This window comes from Mirounga leonina, unplaced genomic scaffold (assembly GCF_011800145.1).
Source record: "Mirounga leonina isolate KUSES-001 unplaced genomic scaffold, KU_Mleo_1.0 Mir_166, whole genome shotgun sequence".
Lineage (NCBI taxonomy): Eukaryota > Metazoa > Chordata > Mammalia > Carnivora > Phocidae > Mirounga > Mirounga leonina.
The window spans coordinates 31472456-31487366 of NW_023270418.1; the positions used below are offsets into that span (position 1 = coordinate 31472456).

The 14911-nt window shown below is 59.4% G+C and overlaps 1 protein-coding gene across 1 annotated transcript; it reads right to left on the reverse strand.

Annotated features, from left to right (window-relative positions):
• Positions 1–346: 346 nt before the first annotated feature.
• On the reverse strand, positions 347–14266 carry MAP3K11 (mitogen-activated protein kinase kinase kinase 11). The gene is made up of 10 exons (XM_035013247.1): positions 12935–14266; positions 8314–8494; positions 7968–8116; positions 7687–7862; positions 7317–7560; positions 6733–6846; positions 6072–6207; positions 5893–5984; positions 1558–1968; positions 347–952 (listed from the first exon to the last, which is right to left on the reverse strand). The coding sequence occupies exons 1-10, from the start codon at positions 13671–13673 to the stop codon at positions 615–617; spliced, it is 2580 nt and encodes an 859-aa protein (XP_034869138.1). The 5' UTR covers positions 13674–14266; the 3' UTR covers positions 347–614.
• Positions 14267–14911: the final 645 nt, after the last annotated feature.

Below are 14911 nucleotides of genomic sequence, written 5' to 3' on the forward strand. Positions count from 1 at the left end.
TTGTACTGGGGGCTTGAAGTCACCAGGTTTGCGAGACGGGTTGGATCCCCCGGTTACCTCCAAAAAGGTGACAAGCTATGCTTGGGGAGACAGCTTGGGGAGTTTATTTGGCTTCATTGGATCCCGAGGCCGAGGCCCCAACCCTGGCCGGGGCAGCAGGAAGGCACCAGAGAGTCCTGGCCCCAGATGACCCCCAGGGTGGGGGTGGGGGGGTCCAGGCACTAAGCCCTGGGGCAGGGGCCACAGTAGCAGGGCTTGGTCCAAAGTGCTGGTGACAGCTGAGGCTGGCCCCTCTCCCCTGCACTTCCCCTCCTTCCTGCACCACCCCTGGGGGCAATTCCCTGAGACAGGCTCTGGTCCTCCCAACCAGCTGGGTACAGTGTTGGGCCCCAATGGGGCAGGTAAGTCGGGGGACCCACAGGTTGCAGGTGTGTGGGGGCTGTAGGCCCCCCATCCAGTGTGAAGGCTTCCTGTGCAGTGTAGTGTTCCTGACCCCCAAAGGGGGTGGGGTCCCTGGGGGAAACCAGGCAGCTCCAGGCTTGCCCGGCTCCTGTTCCAGTGTATACTGTGGGTCCTCTGGGGCAGCTGGAGCGCGGGGGAGCGGCCCGGCCCACTCAGGGCCCTGCCTCTGGCGCCCACGGGGCCTGGGCACCTATGTCTTTGGTCTGTGCCCTGCAGTCCTGAGGGCCCCCCCGGAAGGGGTTGGTGGGTGGAGAGTCCCAGAAGGGGTCCGAGTCTGGGAACAAGGTCCAGGGTGCCCGGCGGGGCGCAGGCTGTGGCGAGGACAAAGGCGAAGGCCGTGGCCCAGCTGATACGAAGCTCCACGGGTCGATGCGGCTGCGAAGGGGTGAGGGCCGGGGTCGGCTGATGAGGCCTAGGGGCGGTGAGCGTGGGGTGCCTGGGGTGCCAGGAGCGGAGCGTGATATCCCGGGTGGGGGTGAGACAGTGCTTCCTAGGAAGTGGGGGGAGGGGGCACGGGGGTCAGGCAGCCACCAAGTCCTGGGTGTCCGCAGGAGGCATTGCCCGGCTCTGTGCCTTGGTTTTCCCACCTGCACAGGGAGCTGCTCGACTCAGAACGTCCATGGCCCTTTCTGCTCTGTGGAGCATCTGTTTACGCAGTGCTAAGAGCAAGCCTGGGCCTGGATCCCAGCTCTGCCATTTACTGGTGGGAGCCTTGAGCCCCTTGATCTCTCTGTGCCTTAAGCTTCCTCATCTAGAACCTGGGTGTAACAGGAGTACCTTGCTCACAGGGTCGCCAGGGTGGTTAAATGAGACAAATCTCTCTCTATGGCAGAGAAACAGTATCTGGCGCAAGTTAGCAACCAGTAGGCGTTAGCTAGCTATCGTCACCTCACCTCCCGATGATTATTCTTATTATTTCACAACCCGCCTGGCCGAGCCCCACCCCATCCCCCACCACTGGGTGGCTGAACTTAGAACTCAGGTCCTTACAGGCGTTCCCCCGCCTACTGCCCTGCAGGCCCCCAGCAGCCCCTCCTCCCCTCTGTCCCCCCGCCACCCCACCCCCCCGCAGCAGGCCGGCTTCGGGCCACTCACCACGCCTCTCCTCCTTGCGCCGGGGGCTCTTGGCGGACAGCTGGCCCACGGGGACCCCCAGCTCCAGCAGCAGGGGCGCAGGGGTGGGCGGGCCGGGGGCGTCCGGGCTCAGCGGGGAGGCGCGACCGTCGGGCGTCTTGGGGGAGAAGCGGATGAGCTGGGAGGGGGGCGGCTCGGCGGGGGACGTGGCGGGCAGCGCGCGGGGCGTTGGCGGCGGGGTCTCCCCGCGCTCGCGGCCCGGGCCCCCCGGCGGCGGCTGCAGGTCGCGGCCCAGGCCCAGGGAGGCGAGCAGGGCGGTGCCGCGCAGCAGCGCGCGCTGGATCAGCTTGGGCGTCCCGGAGCCGCTGCCGCGCTCCGCCGGGCCTGGGCGCCGAGGCTCCTCGGGCTCCGGGCTCGGCCGCGGGGGGTTACCTGGCAGCGGGGGGCGGGCACACGTTAGGCCGTCTTCGGGCGGGGGCCACGGGGACCCCTCAGTGGCCCTGGAACAAGGACGGAGGTCTGCTCCCCACCAACGTCTTCCCTGACTCCATTACTCCCCCACCCAGTCCCTCCCTAGGCACCGGGCCTCCCCCCATCTCTCTCTCACACACACACACACTCTCTCTCTCTCTCTCTCTGGCCTTTCAGAAGGCGCGGGTATGCGGGGGGTCAGCAGAGGCTGAGGAGTCAGCAGGAGCAAAGCCTGGGAGCCGGGAGATGGGGGCGGGGGTGAGCCCGCCAGGAGGCAAGCTGAGGCCAGATCCCAGCTGACTTCAGCGGCCTTAATGGCCAGCCAGGGGCATCTGCAGAGCTCCAAGGACAGGGCTGGGACTTGTGCCCTGTGCCCACCTCCTTCCTGGCGGGCCAGCCCGGGGCCTTCTGCCCCAACTCCATCAGTAGCTTGTACAGGGCACACAGGTCAATTCCAAGGTATACGACAGCCCCGAGAGGCACGGGTCACTGTCCCTATTCTAGAAATGAGGGAACAGAAACTCAGAGCGGTCAGCTGTTTGTGCCAGGCCTGAGCTCGGTGATTTAGGGGCATTATGTTATCCGATCCTCATGCCCCAGGGGTTCCAGGCTCAGAGAGGTTAACGTGTGTCTAAGGCTGCACAGCCAGTGAGGGCTGGAGATGGCCTCACTCCAGGTGGAGGCAGTGAAGCCTTTGCTCTCTGCCACTTCCCAACCAGATCCTGCTCTGGACTTCAGGACATCAGTGTCCTGCCTATGGGCCTAAGCTTGGCCTGACTCCATTCTAGACCACCAGTGGTGAGTCTGGGGAACCGGACATTGAGAAGGTGGTGGTGGTAGGGTCCTATGGTCCCGTGATGGCCTCCTCAAAGCCCAATTTTGTCAAGTCCTCTTTGGCTCTAGAACTTGCCATGGCTCTCCATTACCACTAACATAAAGTCCAAGCTCCTGGCTGGGCTTTCAAAGCCTTCCCTCACTCCACCCACCTTAGGCCAGGCCTGGAGTGGGACATGGGGCTGGGTGTCCAGAGGAAGAAATTCGATGCTGGGGAAATTGAGCTTTTACTACCAGGACTCAGTTCAGGGTCCCTTTTCTCAGCTACAACCCTTACCCAGTCTCTCTGACCTATCCCCCCCTACCCAGGCCCCTGCCTTCTAAAATGCAAATAGGCTAAATTCCCCCTCATTTCCAGGCCCTTCCTGAACTGGCTCCTGCCTGCTTTTCCAGCTTCACCCACTCATTCACTCAACCGACATCTGCTGGAACTGGGCTGGGCCTCACAGACCCAGGGGACGAAGGCCTGGCCCCCACCTGCTGCCTGGGGCCTACAACTCCCTGGCTCTCAACTCCCCTCCGAGTTCCAGCCAGGCTTCCTCTCCCTTGGGTGTGGGAAGCCCAGTGCCTGCACACACACTATTCCCTCCGCCCAGCACACCTTTCCCACCTTGGCTTTCTGTGATCCCTTATTCACCATTTAAGACCTATGTGAAGGGGGCGTCTGGGTGGCTCAGACATTAAGCGTCTGCCTTCAGCTCAGGTCATGATTTCAGGGTCCTGGGATCGAGCCCTGTATCGGGCTCCCTGCTCAGCGGGAAGCCTGCTTCTCCCTCTCCCACTCCCCCTGCTTGTGTTCCCTCTCTCGCTGTGTCTCTCTCTGTCAAATAAATAAATTAAAATCTTAAAAAAAAAAAACCTATGTGAAGGGGCACCTCTTCTGTGAAGCTGTGATACTGTTAATTACAATAAAAAATATCCATCAAGTCTTCATCTCATTCTTGACACAGAACTCTTCAAACTCTAAGATCTTCCTAAGTGATTGATTGACATAAGTAAAAGGGGCCTCTTCTGCTCTTCCTAACCAGCCCCTTTTAATCACTTTTAAGTTCAGATTAACGAGGTCACTTTTGGAAAGCCCATAAGGATCGGGGTCCGGTTGCTGGGGGCATGAACCATGTGACTAGAAAGCTGGAGATTGAGGTCTATCACCAACAGCCAATGGTTTAATCAACTGATCCCATCCACATAATGAAGGTTCTATCAAAACCTTAGCCAAAGGGTTCAGAGAGCATCCAGGAGGGTCAGCATGTGGAGGTGCTAGGAGAGTGGTGCCCCAGAGGACACTGAAGCCCCACGCCTGTGCTTTAGGATAAAGCAGTACAGCCATCCTGGACCCACAGACGAAGGTGAAATTGCTTCCGTGGGGCCTCACAGCAAGGACGTGCCATGTGGTCGTTAGTAGCTACAGGGCAACATGCTTCATGTTGAACCTGAACCAGAACCTCTGGGGCATGAGGATCAGAAGGGCTATTCCTTCAGAGTAGGCTGACTGCGTCCACCAGCAGGCAACTCACTGCAACCCATTCCCCAGTAGTATGGCGTATGCCTAGGGCAATCTCATAGGGTCTTCTTTGATTCTCAGCCAGCCTTTTGACTCTGTGGGTGGCTGAGAGGTCAAGGTCATGTACTCTCCTGGGCCCAAAATGGCCACTGGAGTGTGGGCTTCTGCTCCGCGAACCAGGTGCTCGGCCAGCAACTGGGCTGGGGTAGGTGAGATCCTTCCAGATAAGGGGCAAGCTTGAGAAGGATTGCGTACAGGCCCCTGTGTCCCACTCCTGCTTGCTGGGGAAGGTCAGGGCCAGAGGGCTCTGCGGAACATGGTAGGGGCTGCCTCAACTACACACCTGGGTTGACAGGACTTTAAGTTCTCTATTGGCCCTTCTAGCTTGGTACATTCTAGAGCAGGTGAATCCAAGATTCCCCCTTGGCCTTCCAATTCTCAATTCAGTCCCTGCGGCCCAGCCAGCTTGGGGCAGTGTGATTTCTGGAGTGGCGAATGGTGTGGCAGATGAGGGTCAGCGGTCCCGCCTCTGGAGTCAGACCTGGGTTCAAATCTCTTGTTCTGCTGTGTGCCCTACATCAAACCACATAACCCCTCTGCGCCTCTACAAGATGGTGCTAATACCCACTTCACAGCATTGCTTGGCACATAGGAGAGACCTAGTAAATGTTACCCATTGTTACTGCTATGAAAATGTAATTCGATAATGATGGAGGTGATATGCTGGGTGGGGTGACAGGGGCGCTGATGGGACCCAGAGGCAAGGAAGGATGCAGCTTTCTACCCCTTGCCAATCCTGAGCTGAGCTCTTATCCCTCTGACACAGGAGCCCTGCTCTCTGCTCAACCCCTTAGCTTCCCAAGCAGTGTCTATGTGCCCAACCCTTGCTTCAAGTGAAAGCTTCTAAGCCTCTCTGAGTTCAAATCCTCAGGTGAAGGCTCTAGGTAGGTTACTTTCCCTCTCAGAGCCTCAATTTTCTCATCTCTGAAATGGCAATAATAATAGCATGTCCCTCACTGGGTTGTCGTTCAGATGGCATGCCTGGAGCCTAGTAACTACAGCTATCCTCCTGGAGGACAGAAAAGCTCAGAACTGCTCTGGATGCAGTGAAAGCAGGCCCTGGATCCCCTTCTGCTCAGCTTTCTTATCCTCTTCTCCACCTAGAGGATCCCCAGAAGGGACTCTGAGAAGCACAGTGTGGCAGCCACCTGCCTGGCTCCACTACGTGTGGGCAGTTTCCCTCCCCTCTCTGGACTCAGCTTCCCTTGGGTCCCAGATGGGGAGTACCATTCCCTGTCTTCCTTCCCTCCCTACAGCCTGCCGAGGCAAAACAGCTGCCACAGGGCCAGGACAGAGCCCTCTTGCAGGCCACGCCTGGACAAGAGGACCGCACTCTGGGCCTCCCGAAGCCTGGGCTCAGCTGTGGACCTACAGGTCAGATGTGGGTCCTAGGAACGGCCTACCCCACAGTTAACTTCTTGTAGCTCTCCCCATAGTACCCACAGGAGTGCAGCAAGAGTCTGCAGGGGGTAGACAAGGCCACTCACCATTGAGCATTGGGGGTGTGGAAGGAGATCCCAAGGAGGATGAGTCATCTGAATCCAGGTACCACGTGGCTTCGTCCAAGCGGGACCTTCTCCTGGGGAGGGGAGGGGAGTTGGGCTTCATGAATCTCGGGACCACTGGGAGGCAGATGATGGCGGGGTGGGGGCACTCAGGCACTCACCTCCCATTCTGGGCTTCCCCAGGCTTGGGGGAACTGGGACCCCAGGCCCAGCATGCTCGCCGCTCTCCATTGCTTGAGTCCTCCAGACGTCGGGGTGACTGGCGGCCCCATGTCTGGCCTGGTTCTGCAGGCTCCACTGTAGGAGGAAAACCGGGGACTCTGAGCTGAGGTCAAGAGCCCCATCATGAGAGTCAGGCACCAGGGACAACTTCTTAGGGGATGGGGGATCAGGCTGGAACCCATACTGTTCCGAGGGTGGGCTTTGGGGCACAGAGAATCTTAACAGAATGGAGATGGGGAAGGTGGGTTTGGGTCCTGGGGCTAGCAGTGGGGCGGGGCATCTCACCCAGTCTTTCAGCTGCCATTGTGCTCAGTAGCACCCAGTGGCAAGCTTGCCTGTGTCTGAATTCTGGCCCCGCCCCTCGTCAGCTGTGTGACATTTGGCAAGTTACTTTTTTCACTTTTCTCATCTATAAAACTTAGATAAAATGAATGCTGCCAAGAGAACTCAGAGGTACCACAGACATGGGAGGGAGCCCGGGTGCTGGGAGTTAAAGCAGGAGACAGTGGGTGGCATCCACCCCCTAAGGTAAAGTTTGACCGAAGTTGGATAACGGGTGTGTGTGTGTGGGGGGGGGGGTTGCATGAGGAGGTTTCTTACACTGGATCGCCCGGAACCGGGGGAAGGTGGGCGAATCCCCAGCTCCGACCTCGAAGACGTTTCTCCTCCGGTCCAGGCCAGGTGAGGCCTGCACAGTGATGCGGTGTTTGAAGTCTGGGGTGGGGGGAAAGCAGGGTGTAGGTTTGTGGTGAAGAAGAGCCACGTCTAACCCTCAGGGCCGTGAGCCGGCTCCCAGGCCACGAAGGCAGTGCAGGGACCGGGCCTGGCATCACTGCCTTCCTGGGCCCCATCAGGCTCTCGGTAAGGAAAGAGGAGGGCCTGGACGCCACCTTCTGAAGAAGCTGTGCGGAGACGGGGATTCCCGCGAGGAGACCCGCCGGGTCCCCAAGGTCTTACCAGAACTTTCATGAGCCCCGCCCCTCCCCGGGCGCCATGCAAATATTTCCGCCAGAACCCGCCCACACACGAAAACAGCGCTCCGGGCCCCACCCCTTCCAGCCTTCAGCTCACAGGCCCACCCACCAACATCCGCGACCAATCCCAGTGTGGCCGGCACAGGCCTGACCCCACCCCTCCGCTCACGCAGCCAACGGCTGGGCGGCGCGCCGGGCCCCGCCCCTTACCGAGGGGCATGCTGATGCGCTCGCCGCCGTCCCGCGCGCGGAGCTTGCTGCGCTTGAACGTGCCGCGGCGGCGGCGGACGTGCGGCCGCTCGCGGTCCACCTGCTGCAGTAGCAGCGTTAGCTCGCGCTCGAACACCTCCAGCTCCCACTGAGCCAGCAGGTGCTCGCGCCGCCGCAGCTGCTCCGCCTGTGACCGCTGCTCACGCGCCGCGCGGGTCAGCTCCTCCTCGCGGCTCAGAAGTTCCTGTGCCCGGGACAGTGAAGGCAGTGGGATCAGGCCGGTACGGACCCTAGCGTCGGCCCCCGCTCTCTGCCCCAAGGAGATGGGGAGGCACTTCCCGGTGGCTCTTTCCAATCCCGTGACCCCCACCTTTTCCTTGGCCCGCAGCTCGTCGAAGAGGCCTTGGATCTCGCGCTTCCAGCCTTCCTGCATGGAATGGAAGGAGTCCCGCGGCATTTCCCGCAGGACTTGCGCCTCTAGCGCCTCCAGCTGCTGCAGGATGGAGGCAAAGTCGGGCCTGCGGTGGGGGTCCTGCGCCCAGCAGTCTGGGGACACGGAGTGGAGGGGGAACAGAATGAGAAGGGGTCTGTGGGTGGATGTGTCTTGTGCCAAGGAGCCCTGTCCCTCACCCTCCAGCCCCTTTCCCTTACCTGCCATGAGCTGTGCGAAGGGCTCAGGGCAGGTGGATGGGATGGGCAGCGTGAGCTTGTTGACAGCTACTCCATAGGCTACAGCAAGGCAGTCGATACCACGGTAGGGCACCTCCCCAGTCAGCAACTCCCACAGCAGCACCCCAAAACTGTAGGCAAGACAAAGGGTCTGTGTCCCCTCCTCTACTTACTCGTTGTCATCATTTTACCCCAGAGCAACTAGGAACCAAATGATTTGGGTCCTTCCCTCTGGGCTCTGCCTCTCTGCCCAGCCCTAGATTTGGGTAGCCACCGCTGCCCTCTTCAGCCCACAGATGGCCTTGTCCAGTCTCCACCCAGGCCTCACCTCCAGACATCGCTGCCCTTAGAGAAGGTGGAGGCCTTGATAACCTCAGGAGCCATCCAGGCGTAGGTGCCTGCAGCACTCATTTGTGTGGTTTTGTGCCACTCGCGGGCCAGGCCGAAGTCAGTGATCTTCAAGGTCTTGTGGTCCATGTCATCGCCTTCAATGGGCTGCAGCAGCAGAACTGGGAAGGAGGGGGGGCAGGATTGTGGGTGCTCCACGCTCAGGTCGTGGGGACAAAGGAGGCTCTAGGAGCAAACCGTCATCTGACAGACATGCTGGCTAGGTCCTGGGAGCACAGAGGTGGCCTTGCTCTGGAGAGTTGGGGTAGATTCAGACAAAAATAGCAATGCTGGGAAATGTTTATGGAGGGGCTCCTTGAGGCCGGGCATTTATGCTCAGGTCTAGCACTCCCAAAACAATCTCTGAGGTACACATCATCATCCCAATTTTACAGAAAAGGAAACTGGGCAGAGAAATGACTTGCCGAGATCATATGCAAATAAAGAACAGTTTCAACCTGGTCTGTGTGGTTCTAAAGCCAGTGTTCTAACTTTCCCCTAATGCCACATTGAATAGAAACCCCATGTCTTGTCCTGTTGCTGAGGCAGGAGTGTGAGAATTAGGACCTCCCTTGGGATGCGGAGCAGGAGGGAACCCCTTGGTGAGAAAGGAAACCCAGCAGGCCCTGGTGCCCATACCCCCTCTTGGCTATACGGCCACTCCCAGGGGAGAGACTCCGACCAAAGATGTCTACTGCTGCAGCTGGATGTGAAGAACAAAGGGGTCCAAGAAGTGAAGGTTCTTGGCCAGAAAGGAGGAGCTTGGGACAAATGTGGGAGTGGATGGTCAGATCTGGCAGGGGCTTGTGGTGTTGACCCCGGTGGGGCCACCATACTCTGTACAGAGAGGAGAAGCAGCAACTTAACAAATCTCATCAGGACAAACATGGCTCAAATGAAAGAAGGTTTTGAGCAACAGAAAGATGATAATGTCATAGAATCATCAAGGGTTTGAAAGGGCCTCTCCCTTTCCTAGTAATTGTAGAGAAGCGACATCCAAGCCAACTACCTTTCTGAACATATGTCATTTCAGGGCACACACACCTGTCAGCTCTCCTGTCCAGGGTGACGGCACCATTCTGGGGCAGCTTAGGGTCCTGCGGGTGGGGCAGAGGGGATGGGCGCCTAACCCCGCCTGGCGAAAGGGAGGAGTTCTCAGAGGAGGTGGCAGAACCAGGGTATTCACTTTTCCAGGCATAAAGCCATAACCCCCCTGATCCCACTGCTGGCCAAGCTCTCTCGGCCTTGTGGGGGCATCTGGCACTGCTGTCCACCCTCTCCCTTCTTATTTTGATTCTGGGGCCTCTGCCTGTGTGTGCTGTTTCCTTAGGGCCTCCCCATCCTCAGCCTTTTCAGTGTCAGTGGTCCTCAGAGCCTGGCCTCTCCTCAACCTCTGCCCACTGCCCCCAGGCTGTCTTGGCCTCTCCTAAGTGCCCGCTGCCCCCTCCCCATTGGCCTCTCCCACATTTGGAGCTTTAGGCCAGAAGCCAGTTCAGCTGCCCATCAGTGCCCTATCTGACGTCCAAATGCCCTCAACAACCACCTTCATCATCCCACCGTGCCCGGCAAATCTGCCTGCCACTTCTCCTAATTCAGAGAATGGTCCTGCCATCCACCTTCTTGTCTTCTGGAGCCAGATTGGGGCTGAATCCTGAACAGTTAATAAAACTAAGGATGACAACAAAACCCACCTCAGATGATTGTCATAAGTATTTAACAAGATCACACTTTTTTTTAAACCTTTTTTTTTTTTTTTTAAGTAGGCTCCATGCCCAGTGTGGAGCCCAACCTGGGCCTTGAACTCACAACCCTGAGATCAAGACCTGCGCTGAGATCAAGAGTCAGATGCTCAACTGACTGAGCCACCCAGACGCCCCCAACAAGATCACACTTTTTAAATCCTTCACACAGGGTGGGACATCTTTAGGACACTGTGTCAGCTGTCCTAAAGATTAGTCCTCTACCATCTCGTGTTGACACTCCAAGCTGTCCTGTCACAAGATATTCCCTGCTTTGCAATAGCCTCTGGCCTGGCTGCTGGAGGCTCAGAACTGGACCATTCAGTAAACGCTACACAGGCTCATTTCAAAGCAGAACCACAACAGGGTGGGGGCAGGTGGCTGGGGTGGGACCAGGCAAAGGGGTCTGTGTGTTGAGGCTGGAGAGGGACTCCAGTCTCCTCTGGTGACAGGAGCCACCCATTCTCTTAAAGACCAACTGGCCACTTGTACCTCACAGACCAGTGAAGCACTTTCTGCACCAGCGTCTCTGGCTGGGAGGCCAGCCTTCCCTTTTCCGGCAGGTAATCTGAGGCTCAGAGACAGGCAGCCTCTCATCCAAAGTCTTGGGACTTCTTTGTCCTGGTGGCCTGTCACCTCCCACCCCCAACTTGGCTTGACACCTTTGAAGCCTCACCCTCACCTCCACATCCCCTGCTTTTTTCCAAGTGCCTTACATTTGTCCCAACCCAAGTTGCTCCTCTGGCATCTGATATAGACCTTGGGGAAGAGGTGGTCAGGAGCCACCTGGAGGAGAGGGGACTGGAGATCCCATGCTCTCAGTCCCCACTGCGGGCTTCCTGGCCTCTGAAAGGGCCCTGGCCCCCAGCCCCCTCCCCAGGCTGGCCTCTGTGGGGCTAGGGAGTGGCCTAGGCAGCTCACACCTCTTCCGCTTCCCTCCCATGGTCCCTACTTCTCCTTTCTGGGAGGCCTGGGCCAGGTCTCCAAAAGGCAGTCCTTTGGGGGAGAATTGGGGGAGGTCAGACCCAGGCTGGGCTGGCTGGTCAGTCCTGTGACTCGTGGGCCCAGAGAATTCCCCCTCCGCTCCCCGCCAGGCTTCCTCACAAGGCCCCCATTGTCCAGGAAAATCACGCCATTGTTTCCTGCCTGTGCCCCCCCAACCCAGGGACTCCCCCCACCATCCCGCAGACAGCACCCCAGGCCTAGGACTGGGGTCTTCGAGGTGGGAGGCCAGGCTCAGAGAGGCTGAGGGCACCTTGCCTGCCCTTCACCACCACCCAGACTCTGGGAGAGAAACAGGGGAAGCGGAGGGGGGGGGGGTGCAATCCCTGGCTCCTTCCTCTCCCACAGACCCCCCCCCCTGCTCTTTCCTCCCCTGCAGGCAGCTGGGCTGGGGAGGGAGCCGAGGCTGGAGCAGGGGCAGGAAGCCGGCTCAGGGGCAGCAGGAAACGCAGGAAGCAGTGGGGAGGGTGGGGAGCAGGGGCCTGGGCTATTGTTCCATTTACTCTGGAAAGAAAACTGGAGGAAAAACAGAAGGGAGTCCCCTCCCCCAAGGCCTTCGGGGAATCTCCCTTGGGTTGGAGCAGGGAGTGGGGGTCCCTGGAGGGCTAGGGCCAAGGAGGGAGGCTGAGCAGTGGGAAGTGCCCCACTAGATGAGAGGAGTAGGTGGGGTGGTGGCAGGCTTCCCCTGACCCCTCCAGGCCTGGCAAGGACTCGGATATTACTGGGTCCTGGCGTTCTGCTCCCCACAAGCCACTTGTATATGGTCAGCCCAGGCCAGGAGACCCAAAATATCCATGCTCACTCCCCCACAAGAGCTGCCCATGTCTCTCCAATAACCCATCAGCCCCGACCCTGTGTCCCCACTACTGGGGGGCAGGGTATGTGGTGCTGGGTCCTGCATCTTTGCCTTTGCTCTGGCCAGGCCCTGACCGAACATCCAACTGGGTGCCTCTCTGAACCCGTCTGCTTTTGGCCTGGTGTGAAGCTTGTCTGCTCCAGGAAGCCCTCTGAACCTATCACTTGCTTGTCTTGGGTCCCTGCTGGGCAGTGTGTTGGGCCTAAAATGGCTGGAGATGGATTACCTTACTGCTTAAGTCTCCCTTAGCCCCACCACGCCCACCCCACGCGCTAATTCCAGGCAAGGCCCTATCGGTGATCCAGCCCTCAAATGTTCACCCGCACAGCTGCAGACCCACTGTGTGCCAGGCAGCAGACGCCAGGCTCGCCCAGCCCCTTACGCCATTTCACCTTCCTGGTCACTCCCTTTTTACAGAGTCCAGAATTGAGGCTCTGAGTTGAAATAACCAGCTAAAGGTCCTGCAGTCAGGGGTATGGGCGGGGCCAGAATTCCAGCCCTGTCCCCAGCCTGGACCACCAGGGGTAGGGGAGAGGGTGGGGGGGCTTTTCTCTCTCAGATCTCTGTTCTGGAGGAGCTTCCTACCCCAAGAGCAGAGCATCAACAGCACGAGGGTGAACTTTAGGGGAGAGGAAGATGAGTGCCAGCATCCAGAGCTCTACTTCCTTGAAGTAGTGCCCACGGTTAGGCAGGATGCTTATGGCTCAACTGGGAGATCCCAATTTTCTAACCTGGTGGCTGGGAGCTGGGGTCAAGGACTCCCTCCGAGGCTGGGGCGTGAAGGACTGTTTGGTGCCTGGGTCTCCTGCTCTGGGGCCAGTATGGGCCCATAGCACCCCAAGTCAACTGGGACTCCCCTAGGGCAGGAGCTCCTGCCTCTAGTAGATCCCCAGGTGGCTCAGCTGAGAGTTGGCAGGTGTGTGCTTGGGCCATGCCGCCCTCCAACCATGCTCCCCAAAACTCACTGTTGTTGGACTTGAGGTCTCGGTGGATGACGGGCACCAGGGCCTCACAGTGCAGGTAATGCATCCCGCGGGCAATTTGCACAGCCCAGTTGACCAGCACGTGGGGGGGCACACGCCGCCCAGCCAGGGCACGGCTGAGGGGCCCACCGGCCGCGTACTCCATCACCAAGCACAGGTTGGGCTCCTCCAGGCACACGGCTTTGAGGGCAATGATGTTGGGGTGTGCCAGCATGGCGAAAAGCCGGGCCTCCTGGCGCACGCTCTCAGCTGTCACACTGATGTCCTCATCAGGGTCCTGGCGAGCTGCCTTCACAGCCACCAGCTCACCTCGCCAGCTGCCGCGATAGACCTTGCCGAAGCCACCGATGCCGATCACCTCCTCCAGCCGCAGCTCTTGGAAGCTAGCCACCTCGCAGGGGGGCGGGCCACCGCCCCGAGACACATAGTTGGATGGAAAGATGCCCACCTGGCCGCCCACCTGGCCCGCCCACCAGCCCTCATCGCCTGAGATAGCTGCATCCCGGGACAGCACCTCCACACGGTCGCCCTTCCTCAGGGCCAGTTCGTCCTGCCCATTGGGCTCGTAGTCAAACAGGGCTGTCCACACCGGGTTGGCATAAGCCGCTGTCTTCGGGGACCCCTCTGGCCAGCCTCCGCCGCCGGCCCCACCGCCCCCACCGCCACTGCCATTCCATGACCCCAGCGGGCTCTTGAGAAAGAGGTTCTTCAAGGGCTCCATGGCTGGGAGCCGATATTGGGGCAAGCGGGGTACCTTCCCTGGGTGCCCCTGGTCCCCACCCCTGCTGGCTGCCGAGGCCCTAGTCCCGGAACCTGGGCATCCGGGCCCTGGCCCTCAGCCCCAGACCCAAACCTCTCTGGGGAGCCAGGAGTATTGACTCCCGGCCCCCCGCATCTCGGGCTTCTAGAGGGCCACCCAGGGCAGTGTGGTCAGGCTCTGGGGGTGGGACCCCGGGGCCTCCGGCGTCTCACCATGGCCAGCTTGGAGGGGCCCGAACGTCCCTCAGTCCCGGAGCAGTCCTGGGAGGTTGGCTCCGGCACTCGCCAAGTGCAAGGTGGGGCCAAAATGGGCAGCGCCTGGACTCCGTTGGGTCTTTTTGCGCAGGGGGTGGCTGGAGTGTCCCTAGTTGGGCCGAGCTGCCGCTTCCCAGCCCGGCTCCCTCTGCCCGACGGCTCCAGCCCCGTTCCCTTCTTCCTCCTCCCTTTGTACTTTGGCCCCGGGGGCGGGAGGCAGAGGTGGAGGGTGGAGTTTCACTTTTTTCCGCTCTTCTCCCTCCTGCAGGAAACAGCATCAGATGACGCGGTCGGGTAGTGCTGCTCCCCTCCCAGAGGCTGCCGGCCCTGGTCCCGGGAGTTCCCGGGTAGGCGGGCAATGAAGGGCAGGAGGGGATGGGTAGCCCCGAACGCCCATCACAGAAGGTTCAGGGTCGAGGTTGGTCTTTGCTAAGGACAGGCCATCCCCTCCGCATCTGCATCAGCCAAACAGGGTAAAGAACCCGGCTTGGGAGTGGGGCAAACCTGAGTCTAGTCTTGGCTCCGAAGTTGCAGGACAGTGTGACTCCTCTTCGCTTCCTTCCCTTCATACCTGACAAAGGGCCCAGAAGCTCGACTTTGCTGAGTTTGGGTTGGGAGTGGTCAAGATTGGAAGACGGAACTGGCTGCATCTCAAGCTATTGGAATGGGTTGTCTAAGCCTGTCCTCTTCCCCTCACCTGGGAAACAACCCACTTCATGCCCCTTACCAAGTGGGTCTGTCGTCCTGAACTTCGTCCAGCGGTTGGATTCAGAATAGCCAAATCGCCCTCACAACCGCTGGATTGACCCCCCCAATTGCCTTGAATCTGTCACTTTAAGAAAAACGACGTTATCCTATTTCTGTTACTCATGCCTGTTCTGGAGGGTTGCTCTCTACACGCTAAGTCTGAGCTGTGACCCGGAAGTAGAGGCAGCTTGGGGCGAG